Consider the following 12,516-nt stretch of genomic DNA (forward strand, 5'->3'; position numbering starts at 1 on the left):
GTCAGTCCCATTCCCCTGCTCTATCCCTGTATCCCTGCAGGTTTACTCACCTCCAGTGCCTATCCAATTTCCTTTTGAAATCATTGATTGTCTCCCCTCCCACCACCCTTGTAGGCAGCAAATTCCAGCTCATTAGCACTTGCTGCATAAAAAAACTCTTCTTCACATTCCCTCCATATCTCTTGCCCAAAAGTTAAATCTCTGTCCCCAGTCCTTGTATGATCAGCTAATGGGAAGAGCTTTTTTTTTGTCTTCCTTATCTAAACCTGTCATAATCTTGTACACCTCTATCAAATCTCCACTCAACCTTCTTTGTTCCAAGGGGAATAACCCCAGCTTCTCCAACCTAACCTTGTAGCTAAATTCCCTCATCACTTGAACCATTCTGGTAAATCTCCTCTGCACCCTCTCAAGGACCCTCACATCCTTCCTAAAGTGTGGTGACCAGACCAGAACTGGACATAATACTCTAGTTGTGGCCTAACAGGAGCATTATAAGGGTTCAGCATAACTTCCCAGCTTATGTACTCACTACACTATTTATGAAGCCCAAGATGCCATATGCTTTGCTAACTACTCTCAAAATACTCAATAAACTGCAATTTTATAATGTAAAAAGCACAAATATTTTTTTCCTGTATTGTCCCACTCACCGTTGCCCTCTACTAAGAGATTGACCAGTGACAGAGATGACTTCCTCTGTACTTCCAAATCGTTGGACCGTAACAAGGCACAATATGGCTCCAGGTATTCTTCAGGCAATTCATTCTTCACTGGAAAAAGTAATAGACTATTTAACAATAATTACATTTAAACACAACTTAGCAAATCAAAAATCAAATCAAAATGAGGGTCATGGTCTGAAATTGTTGAACTCAATGTTGAGTCCAGAAGGCTGTAGAGTGCCTAATCGGAAGATGAGGTGCTGTTCCACAAGCTTGTGTTTTGCTTCACTGGAACACTGCAGCAAGCCAAGGACTGAAATGTGGGCATGAGAGAAAGATGGTGAATTAAAATGGCAAGCAACTGGATGCTCGGGGTCATGCTTGCAACTCAACATTAAGTTCAACAATTTCAGACCATGACCCCCATTTTGATTTTTTTTTTACCATGTGCCGGTCTTAAACTTGTTTTTCATGTTTTTGCTTTTGGACAGAGCTGTTCATTAATCTGCCATTAACACTCCCTCTAAACAAATGCTTTTTCTTTTACTATAACTATTACCACTCCCTTTACCTTATGTTCCATGACACCTTTGTCATTTAATCTTTTGTGCCCTCTGCCCTATCACAGACCTTCCCTTTGTTCTTTTCTTTCACTTGCCCAAAACCTATTACATTTCTAACCTTTGCCAGTTCTGATGAAAGTCATCGACCTGAAACGTTAACACTGTTTCTCTTGCCATAGATGCTGCCAGCCCTGCTGAGTATTTCCAACACTTTTTGCTTTTATTTCAGATTTCCAGCATCTGTAGTATTTTGCTTTTATTGGGCTGAGTCTTACCAATTTGCTGCCGTTCTTGGTGGCGAGCTTCAAAGATGGCAAGGCGCACGCGCTGGATTTGCTCCACGGGCCCACGGACTCCGCGGGTCTGTGATAGGCCACCGCGCAGGCACCAGCACCATTTTTAAAGGCCTTCAAGCCCTTGCACTTCATTTAAATTTTTAAAATAATAGGCAGTTTTAATTTAAAGTGAAAAATGTAATAAAAGTTTTAAGACCCTCTCCCACCCCCCCAATGACTAAACAAATTATTACTTGCCCTCTCCCCCCCAAAAAAACTTACCTTGCAATCCCGACCTTCCCCACCAAACCTTAATAAACTTTGAACTTTACTCCTTCCCACCATCCCCTTGACCAATCAAAAAGGATTAATGCCACTTCCCCTCCTCCCGTCCAGAAAACATACCTCATCCCCCCTCCCCACCAGTGATCCGCCACACTTCACTGGTCAGGGAGCAGACAGCACGGGAGCGTAGGCCACCGACTGTAATATGGGAGCAGGACAGTCGGCACGACAAGATAAGTAATTATTCGCTCATTAGCAGCCATTAAAATATTTAAATTTCAGCTAACAGTTTCAGTGGAGTAATGATGCCGAACGCTGTCAGTTTCAGTGGCGTAATGATGGCGAACGCTGTCAGTTTCAGTGGAGTAATGACGGTGAACGCTGACAGTTTCAGTGGAGTAATGAAGGCAAATGCTGACAGTTTCAGTGGAGTAATGAAGGCAAACGCTGACGGTTTCAGTGGAGTAATGACGGCGAACGCTGTCAGTTTCAGTGGAGTAATGATGGTGAACTCTGACAGTTTCAGTGGAGTAATGACTGTTTCAGTGGAGTAATGAAGGTGAACGCTGACAGTTTCAGTGGAGTAATGACGGCAAACCCTGTCAGTTTCAGTGGAGTAATGACGGTGAAGGCTGACAGACTCAGTGGAGTAATGACGGTGCACGCTGAGAGTTTCAGTGGAGTAATGATGGTGAATGCTGTCAGTTCCAGTGGGGTAAGACGGTGAAGGCTGACAGACTCAGTGGAGTAATGATGGCGAATGCTGTCAGTTTCAGTGGAATAATGATGGTGAACGCTGACAGTTTCAGTGGAGTAATGACAGCGAACGCTGACAGTTTCAGTGGAGTAATGACAGTGAACGCTGACAGTTTCAGTGGAGTAATGACGGCAAACGCTGTCAGTTTCAGTGGAGTAATGACAGTGAACCCTGTCAGTTTCAGTGGAGTAATGACGGCGAACGCTGTTAGTTTCAGTGGAGTAATGTTAGTGAACCCTGTCAGTTTCAGTGGAGTAATGACGGTGAACCCTGTCAGTTTCAGTGGAGTAATGACGGCGAATGCTGTTAGTTTCAGTGGAGTCATGACGGCGAACGCTGTTAGTTTCAGTGGAGTAATGTTAGTGAACCCTGTCAGTTTCAGTGGAATAATGACAGTGAATGCTGTCAGTTTCAGTGGAGTAATGACGGCGAATGCTGTTAGTTTCAGTGGAGTCATGACGGCGAACGCTGTTAGTTTCAGTGGAGTCATGACGGTGAATGCTGTCAGTTTCAGTGGAGTCATGACGGTGAATGCTGTCAGTTTCAGTGGAGTAATGACGGTGAACCCTGTCAGTTTCAGTGGAGTGATGACAGTGAATGCTGTCAGTTTCAGTGGAGTAATGACGGTGAATGCTGTCAGTTTCAGTGGAGTAATGACAGTGAACCCTGTCAGTTTCAGTGGAGTAATGACGGTGAATGCTGTCAGTTTCAGTGGAGTAATGACGGTGAACCCTGTCAGTTTCAATGGAGTAATGACGGTGAATGCTGTCAGTTTCAGTGGAGTGATGACGGTGAATGATGTCAGTTTCAGTGGAGTAATGACGGTGAACCCTGTCAGTTTCAGTGGAGTAATGACAGTGAACCCTGTCAGTTTCAGTGGAGTAATGACGGTGAATGCTGTCAGTTTCAGTGGAGTAATGACGGTGAACCCTGTCAGTTTCAATGGAGTAATGACGGTGAATGCTGTCAGTTTCAGTGGAGTAATGACGGTGAACCCTGTCAGTTTCAGTGGAGTAATGACAGTGAACCCTGTCAGTTTCAGTGGAGTAATGACGGTGAATGCTGTCAGTTTCAGTGGAGTAATGACGGTGAACCCTGTCAGTTTCAGTGGAGTAATGATTTATTGTTCTGCTGTCATTTTATCTTTTGTTTCCTAGAAGCACCCTCTGGCTGCACAGGGGTAAGGGGAGGAGAAGCACGGAGACACCCTTCTTCCTCTCCTATAGCGTTGCTCGGTCTGTATGGTCAGTGTTAATTTGCTGGCCAGTGTTGCTTCAGCTCAGATCAGCACCTTGGTAAGGTAATGACGAAAGGTCAGAGATCAGAAATGTTAACTCGTTTCTCCCCCCCATAGATGCTGCCTGACCTGCTGAGTAATTCCAGCATTTTCTGGTTTTATTTCAGATATCCAGCATCTGCAACATTTTGCTTTTGTACTGTGGTAAAGTAGTTTTCTTAATAGGCCCTAAAACTTCATGGGGTTTCTCCTAGTTCCCCACAGTAACTCTAGCGGGAGACCTGGGAAGTGACAGAAATAGCTTTTATCGGCCATTTACACAGTTTCTATAGCACTTAAGCCAGTTTCCTGCCAGACGTACAGTGGGAAAGTAGAACAGCCCAGCAGAATTTTAGGGCCATAATCTTTTCACATTTTACATTCAATTACATGGAATTTACAGCACAGAAACAGGCCATTTGGCCCAACTGGTCTCTGTCGGTATTTATACTCCACATGAGCCTCTTCCCACCTGAAGGATTAATGTAATTTATCCCATGTGATGCAGCCTCATGTCTTTGCTGATACCAAGGTCAGGAGATAGCCTAATCCTAGATTCCCACCTTTCACTGTACTTTCATGTGTGAGATACTGGGCTGGATTTTACAGTCCCTCCGACATCGGGGGTTGTGGCGGGGGTGGGGGACTGGAAAATGTCTCCAGCAGAGCCTCGCCACAGGCCTCGACACCGGAAGGCCCAGCCTGTTACAGGCAGCAGTGGCGAGGCCTTGTGGCCTTAACGACTTACCCGCTCCCACTGTCCATCCGCTCCGATATTGGTGCCGGTGGCTAGCACTCCCGCGCCTTCAGATGCCCATCCGGGAATCCGAGGCAGGACACTGGTGGGGAGTGGGGAGCAGGTACATTTTTCAGTGCGGGAGGTTGGGGAGCGACATCAGATTGATTTGATTGGTGTAGGGGGTGGTGGGAAGGGGTAAAGATTAAAGTTTGTGAACTTTATGGGGGGAAGGTCAGGTGCATTTTGTGGGGGAGAAGGGAGCAAGGAATGAATTGCATGGTTATTGGGGGGGTGGTGGGAGAGAGGCTAAACATTTATTTAATTTCTTCGAATAAATTTTACATCACTATCTCTTTAAAAATTTTAATTAAATGGAAGGGCTTGAAGCCCTTTAAAAATGGTGTCGGCGCCTGCGCAATGGTGCCTGACGCCATTGTTGGGGACGGACAGCCCACCCCCGACACGTCGTCGGGGTGGGCAGTCCGCCCCAGCCATTTGAATGAGCCGCTGCACTGAATAACGCGGCAGCTCTGTGACGTGCAGTCCACACAGCAGACTGCCATTATTAAGCTCGCCGCCAATCTCAACGACGAGCTTATAAAATCCAGCCCACTGTCTTTGCAGGGCATCCAAGTGCCATCAAACCCTACTCAATAACAATGACATTCAACCTTGATAAAATTCAATCATGCTTTACAAACTGTAGCCTGTTGCAGTTTCAGTCCCTCTAATCATAAATCAGGCACTGATGTTGATAGCTCTGCGGGCATCCTTCCTGGTGCTGCTTTTACTAGTCAAAGGCTCCGAATGGGTTGAGATGTCTTTTCCAAACCATTTCAGAAATGTTAGCACTCTATACAGCTACTACCCTTTAATTGTTCATATCCCTTTAAGATTCCCCGACACAGTTTTCTGATCCCATCTGTGTGCTCCTTCCAACTGCCCCAATCTGTACCTGTAGCTATGCAATGGGCTTGCCTCAGAAAACTGAGTGCAAATATTACTCAATCTGAAGCCTACTGCTAACCATCTGGATCTAAACTGCTTCAATGCCACAAAATTTACGGTCACATATCCTTAGTAAGAGCCTCTTAAAACATTTTTTTTTTAAATACCATACTCACACTGCTCGCTGATGTGTAAGTAGTAGAGTGCAGCTGATTGCTGTAGTCTAGGGTTTTCAGAAGCAGCTAATGTCTGCAAGGCCTCCAAGCATTCCGTGTCAATCACGTTACTTTCTGAAGCTGTACAGACAAACGAGACAGATTGGTTATCTTACAGGTGTCACAGGGCTTGAAATTGCACTGTGGGATATTAGTGTACGAATGCTTAACATTTGTGTGAAATTCTGCTGACTGCCATTTAATGGGAGTGGGGTCTACATTTTTGACTGTGACATTTCCCCGTATCTATCCTGTCTGAATATTTTCACAGTAAAAGAAAATAAATGAGCAAACGAAACAGTGATAAGAGAATAATATTCTGCTGGGGGAAGAGATCATGTCTATTCAACAGTATTCCTACCATAGATACTACGGGCACGAATTTACGCCTCCTCCGGGGCCAGGAATGTAGGTGGGTGGGCATGGAATTTCATGTCACTGGTCTGCATGCCGGTTCCCCGGCTCCGTCCCGCCCCCAGGCCATTATTCCGGAGGCGGGATGGGGCGAGGGGGTGACGGGGGGTGAGTAGCAGGGCTACCTGTTCACAAGCGGTGAGTAGAGAATTCAGCTAATTAAAGGCATATTGAGGCCAATTAAAGGACCCTGCAGGTAGCGGGAGACAGTTCAGCTGCCTCCCAACAGCAGACTGGGGGGCCAGCACTCTGTGCCGGCTGAGGCCCTCCCTGCTTGACTGGGTTTAGTAGTAGCTGCAGGCCACCCTTTAGTGGGGTTCGTGAAGTATGTGAGGTGATACAAAGCCATACCTATTAAGAAAAGTACCAGATTCAATTGAGTTAGCTGATCACTATCAGGTCACTTGTAGAAATTTTAAAATTAATCTCAGCCGAGGAAGATGAAAATCAACCAGGATACTGTTGTGCTTTCTCTTTGCTTCTTAACATGATCGCTACAAGCAAGTTGGTATATAGCAAATTGGGTTCTTTATTCAGGTAAGCTCTTCAGGTGTGCTGTCGACTAACTAACACCAATACCTACAACAACTGAAACACCTGATAGACTACATCACTTCCTGTGATGATGTCTGTCTAACCTATTTGCATATTGCTCACAGTACATTTACATTCAGTACAAAGTCATATCACAACAGCCCCTTCCCTTAAATAAAAAATTCACACAGTTTACACTTTATGTGCTTAAAAAATTACTCCAGAAAAGTATGAAACATGGTAATTACGGACGCTATTTACATGTACATTTAGCTCTGACAACTAGTCTTCCAGGTGTCCTAAATCTCAGAAACGTACCGGTGGTCTGCTGACATGACCAGATCTGGTAACAGTGACATTCTGTTGTGAGCTTGAGTTGTTAGTTCTCTCTTATTTACTGCCTGGTGTGGAAAAACAGTGGTCTGCATTGGAGTGTTGGATTCAGTTCCTTTTGTTGCTTCGTCATCAAGATATGTGTGTGTTCGTGTAAGTGGCGCTATAAGTGCACCTTGTGTATTGCCATTGGATGCGGTGTTGTCACGTCATAGGATCGTGGCTCTTCGCAAACTTTCAATGCTTCTGCTGGAAACCACATTTTATCTTGTGAATGTATAACTTTTACTTTTTTACCAAAGTGCAGTGGAGGCAACTCTGTACCTGTATGCCTATCATGAATGATATTCATCTTATCTTGTCTTGACAACAATGTCCTTGTGAAGTGATGGCTTGGGAGGGTTGTCCTCACTTGTCTTTCAACATGATTTCCGCTGGAGATGGTAGCCCAGAATCCAATGGTGTTGCACAGAGATGTAACATCATTAACTGCATATCTTGACCCATTTCTATATTAATGATTTCACAGTTCTCACCATTCGTTCTGCTAATCCATTTGAACGTGGATAATGTGGTGATGAGGTGATATGATTCACGGCCCATTTCAAACACATGTCCTGGAATGGCTTTCCACTATACTGTGGACCATTATCTGACACTACCTCCTCCTGGGCACCAAACAAGCTAAAAATGACACTTACAGTATTGGCCACCACAGTGCTCGATGTGTCCCTGAGTCTTTGGCTAATTGGGAACTTCAAGAAGTAATTAGTGACAAGCAAGTAGTCTGCACCCTTGACACTGAAAACATTGGACGCCATCTTTGACCACGGATACAACGAAATGTTGTGCGGCTGATGTGGCTCCTTCTGCTGATTGGGCTGATGTTCTTGGTGTGCATTACACATTTTCACAACCTGATCAATATCCTTAGCAATTCCTTGCCAGAATACCCTCTCTCGTGCTCGACGTCTGGTCCTTTCAATGCCCATATGGCCCAGGTGCAATTGGCCAAGGATATCTGAATGAACTAATGTGGGAATCAACACCTTGTGGCCCTTGAAAAGCATACTGCTTGACATGCCAAGCTCATCACGATATGGGCAAAACGTTCTGAGGTCTGTGGGAACCTCTTGTATGGTACCAGGCCACCCACTGACAACGATCTGCCATAATGTCCTAAGGAAGGGTCTCGACAAGTATCTCTCTGGAGCTCCACATGTTTGTTGTGTCCAAAATGCATCAAATCAATGTTGTGCAAGTCTTCCAAGTCAGCCTCTACCTCGTCCACCTGTACATCAAGTGAAACACCCCGTGTTTTCTTGGGATTGACCGGTCTGTTCAATGTGTCAGGCGTGGCCATGATGTTGCCCGGTCTGTCTTTGACTTCGCAATTGTACCCCTGTATCTTTATCAGCAATTTTTAGAGTCGAGGTGGCGCACTGGTAATTTGTTTCCTCTAAATAATCTCAAATGTTTCGTGATCAGTCACGACAACAAACTCTTTGCCAAACAGATATGTATGGAATCTGGTGATCCCAAACACCAGTGCCAATATTTCGCCCTCAATATTCGAGTAGTTTGCCTGGGCAGGCGACAAGCTCTTGGAACCGAATGCTACTGGCTTACCATTCTGTAGTAGATATGCTCCTAGACCGTTTTGTGAGGCATCTACTTCCAGCGTCATCTCTTTTTGTGGGTCATTTGTATTGCAAGCACAATTCAGTGGAGAGTGCCTGTTTTAATGTGTTGAATGCGTACTGATGATCCGCATGCCACAGAAATGGTATATCCTTCTTCAGAAGTTCACGTAATGACAATGCCCTCTCTGAGAAGTTCAGAAGGTGTGCCGCCAGAAAATTAAATAAGCCTAAGCAGTTCTGCAGGTCTTCTTTGTCCTGTAGTGTTGGAATGGACTGAACACCTTTGACTTTGCTTGGATCATGGAGGATACCCCTATGTGAGTAGATAGACCCAAAAAAAGTTGATGTCGCTGACATTGATTACAACTTTTTGCTGTTAAACACTAGCCCCTCTCGTCTGGCAGTCTCCATAAGCATATGGAGGTCCCTATTGTGTTTGGCTTTAGTATGCCCAACTACAGCAATAATATCTACAATGCAGATACACCCAGGAACACGCTCAGTGATGTGATCTACATGCTGCTGGAAGATGTCTTGGCTTACCGACAAGCCAAATGGCAGGTGTAGAAAACAATATCTTCCGAACAGGGTTCTGAAAGTTGTCAATTCCTGTGACTCTGCAGACAGGTGAACTGACCAGTACCTATGTTTTGTATCAAGTTTAGAGAAATACTTAGCTCCAGTAGCTCCAGCAAACGTTGGGTTGAGCTCTTCAAGTGCAGGCATTTTGTGTGGACACCTCTTGAGTGCCTTGTTCAGTCTTATTGGATCCAGACATAGACTGATCGCGCCATCTTTCTTGACTATGGTGGTGATCGAATTGCACCAATCCGTGTGATGCTGTTCATTCATTTGTTGGTGTCATCGTTTTCCCAGAAGGTTGACTACCATGGATCTCCACCTCTGTCTGTCCTGTGCTGCCCTTACACATTCTGCATAGTTCAACTGCATCCAGTCCATTATATCCGTCATCCATTTTCTTCTCTGCTTTCCTCTCCTACATTTTCCATGATCTTTCCTTCCAATAATTCTTTGTCTACCTCCTGCTCTAATGATGCGACCGAAATATTGTATCTTTCTCTCTTTGATGTTATGCTATATGCGACAGATCATTCCTTGACTCTCCATGTGTCAAGTTCTGCTTTCAGCTTGTCTTGCATGAAGACACTGCACCTTTGTGGTGGATCTATGGATGGTGTCGTGTCTTCCTTGAGGTGTAACAAAATTGCTCATGGTGTCGAATCTGTCGGGTAGCTCCTTTGTAGGTCTTTGATGGACTCAATACGAGTGCTCTTACTTCGACCATCATGTGTCTTCGACTAGTTCATCTCATGAATTGTAACTATGAGAAGCTCGATGCACGCTAGCAGTCCCCCTACTGCTGGACCTGCAACATCTACAATGTAAAAGGTTTGTGGTGACCAGGCAGAGTCTCAGTACTTGGAATTTAGGGTTAAAGCTCCTAAACAATGTATCTGTGACCATTGTACACAGTGAGTTTCACTCTGGTTGGTTGACTTCCATCTATGTGCATAGTAGATGAATGTTGGCACTTGCCCCAGAATCACCTTTCAGACCTGGTCTGTGTTTTCCATTCTTGCTTGGGCAGATGATCTCTATCATCGTGAAGGCTTCAGACTTCATTATGGTGTCGACTTGGTGTGTGACTGTAACTATGTGAAATGACTACTCATGCTCTGATATGTTTTCACCTTTGTCCACATCAACTCATTTGCTCAGGTTCCTGCCCAACTCGTGGACTGGCCTGTGTTTCTGGCAATACTTTAGGACCCTTTTCTGTCCTTTCTAGTAGGTGGCACCTGTCTGTATCTATAATGTGGTTTGTTTTGGCTTCTTCCGCCGTCTTCACTGCCAGACCTTCTGAACAGCCTTGCCCAGTGCCCCCTAAGGCCAGACACATGTATCTCTGTATGCCGGGCGCTTGCATGGTTGGTGGAAGAGCCCACACTTGTTACATCCCTTAACTTGCTTGGGTGTCTTGGCTATTTTGCCTCCAGTCAGCCCCAATCCTAGGGCTTGCAAGCATTGGTGGCCTGCTACGATGGTTTCGCATTTGTGCTTTCGATATCATTCCATTTTCGTTTGTCGAGCAAGTCTTTTTGAAAGGCTTCTATGGTTGTGGACGCAATCACTAATGCCATTATGTGCTCGGATAGCTCCGCATTGGAGAAGTCACACTCCTTTCCCTTATCTCTGCATCTGCTCACAAACTGGTCAATGGTTTTGTTTTGCTGCTGCCTATAACTCATGAACTCTAGCCTGTGAATTCAAAAATTCACCATGACCTTTAGCTGGTCTTCCAGCATAGATCATAGTTTGGCAGGATCCTTTTGGTCCGTCTCTGATAAACTGGATGTGCTAGTCCTGTGGAGACCTTCATTGCCAAGGGCAATTTTAATTTTAATCTCTAGCTATGTGACTGCGAGGTCCCGAAAACATAGATCCATTTGTTGCCTGAACAACTTAAACTCACTAAGAACATGTGGAACTTTCCAGATCATTTTTGGATCCGATTATTTCCGAAGGACTTTTCCCCATTGTGGAATCGATGCAGGTCCGCTATGCCTACGGAGCTGGATTACGGCCATGCCGAGCTACAGCGCAGGCTTTCAGTCTCTGGATGGGGAGACTCCTCCTCCAGAATCCACTTTGGCGGGAGAACTTGAAAATGGCTCAACAGTGTGGGTTGGGAGCTAGTTCAATCTGTTTGACATGGAAAAACCTTTGCTGATCATTATGCTTGTCACATTATTACCAGGATGAGAAAAGTTTTCGTTTCTAATCTGAAATAAAAGCAAAATACTGCAGATGCTGGAAATCTGAAACACAAACAAGAAATGCTGAAAATACTCAGCAGGTCTGGCAGCATCTGTGGAGACAGAAGCAGAGTTAACGTTTCAGGTCAGTGACCCTGCATCAGAACTGGCAGATATTAGAAATGTAAAAAGGTTTTAAGCAAGTAAAGCGGGGGTGGGGCAAGAGATAACAAAAGAGATGTTGACAGGACAAGGTCACAGAGAATAACTGACCAGAAGGTCATGGAGCAAAGGCAAACGGTATGTTAATGGTGCACTGAAAGACAAAGCATTAGTACAGAGAGGGTGTGAATGGACTGAAAACTGAGCAGCCTGGCCCCAAGCACAAACATGAAAAAAACAGTGGGTAGGCACAGTAGAAACAAACTAAAATGAACACATAAAAAAGAAAAAAATAACTCATAATAAAAATAAAAAGGGGGGCCCGTCATGCTCTGAAATTATTGAACTCAATGTTCAGTCCGGTAGGCTGTAGTGTGCCTAATCGGTAGATGAGATGCTGTTCCTCAAGCTTGTGTTGATGCTCATTGGAACACTGCTGCAATCCCAGGACAGAGATGTGAGCATGAGAGCAGGGGGGAGTGTTGAAATGGGCAGCAACTGGAAGCTCGGGGTCATGCTTGGAGGTGTTCTGCAAAGCGGTCACCCAGTCTGCGTTTGGTCTTGCCAATGTAGAGGAGACCACATTGTGAGCAGCGAATGGCCCCAAATACTCCTTTCAGGTGAAGCAGCGATTTACTTGTACTTCTTTCAATTTAGTATACTGTATTCGCTGCTCACAATGTGGTCTCTTCTATTTAGGGATGATAATTAATATTGTAGAGGATCCTGTTAATGATGTGATTTATGTTCCTGACACGACATTCAACATTGGAGGCCTATAAAGGGACCAATGAAGCTGCGGAGACTTGGTTCAGCAGGTAGCTAATTGTTCCTACAGCTTTTTCATTTTTAAAATCTGATTTGGCTGTATTTTTGTGCCAGTCTTGCCATACACAATCTAGTTAGTGTCAGAAGGCAATAATTTTCAAG

General features: G+C 44.8%; 1 protein-coding gene across 2 annotated transcripts in view; it reads right to left on the reverse strand.

Moving 5' to 3' along the window:
• LOC137361178 (uncharacterized) overlaps positions 1 to 12,516 on the reverse strand; it is a 77,388-nt gene that overhangs the window by 62,644 nt on the left and 2,228 nt on the right. For both annotated transcript variants that reach the window (XM_068026105.1, XM_068026110.1), the window contains exons 2-3: positions 5,685 to 5,804; positions 654 to 773 (exon numbers count right to left, since the gene is read on the reverse strand). In XM_068026105.1, coding sequence (XP_067882206.1) covers positions 654 to 773; positions 5,685 to 5,804 — 240 coding nt within the window. The remainder of the gene's footprint in view (positions 1 to 653; positions 774 to 5,684; positions 5,805 to 12,516) is intronic.

Source organism: Heterodontus francisci, chromosome 3, assembly GCF_036365525.1.
Source record: "Heterodontus francisci isolate sHetFra1 chromosome 3, sHetFra1.hap1, whole genome shotgun sequence".
NCBI lineage: Eukaryota > Metazoa > Chordata > Chondrichthyes > Heterodontiformes > Heterodontidae > Heterodontus > Heterodontus francisci.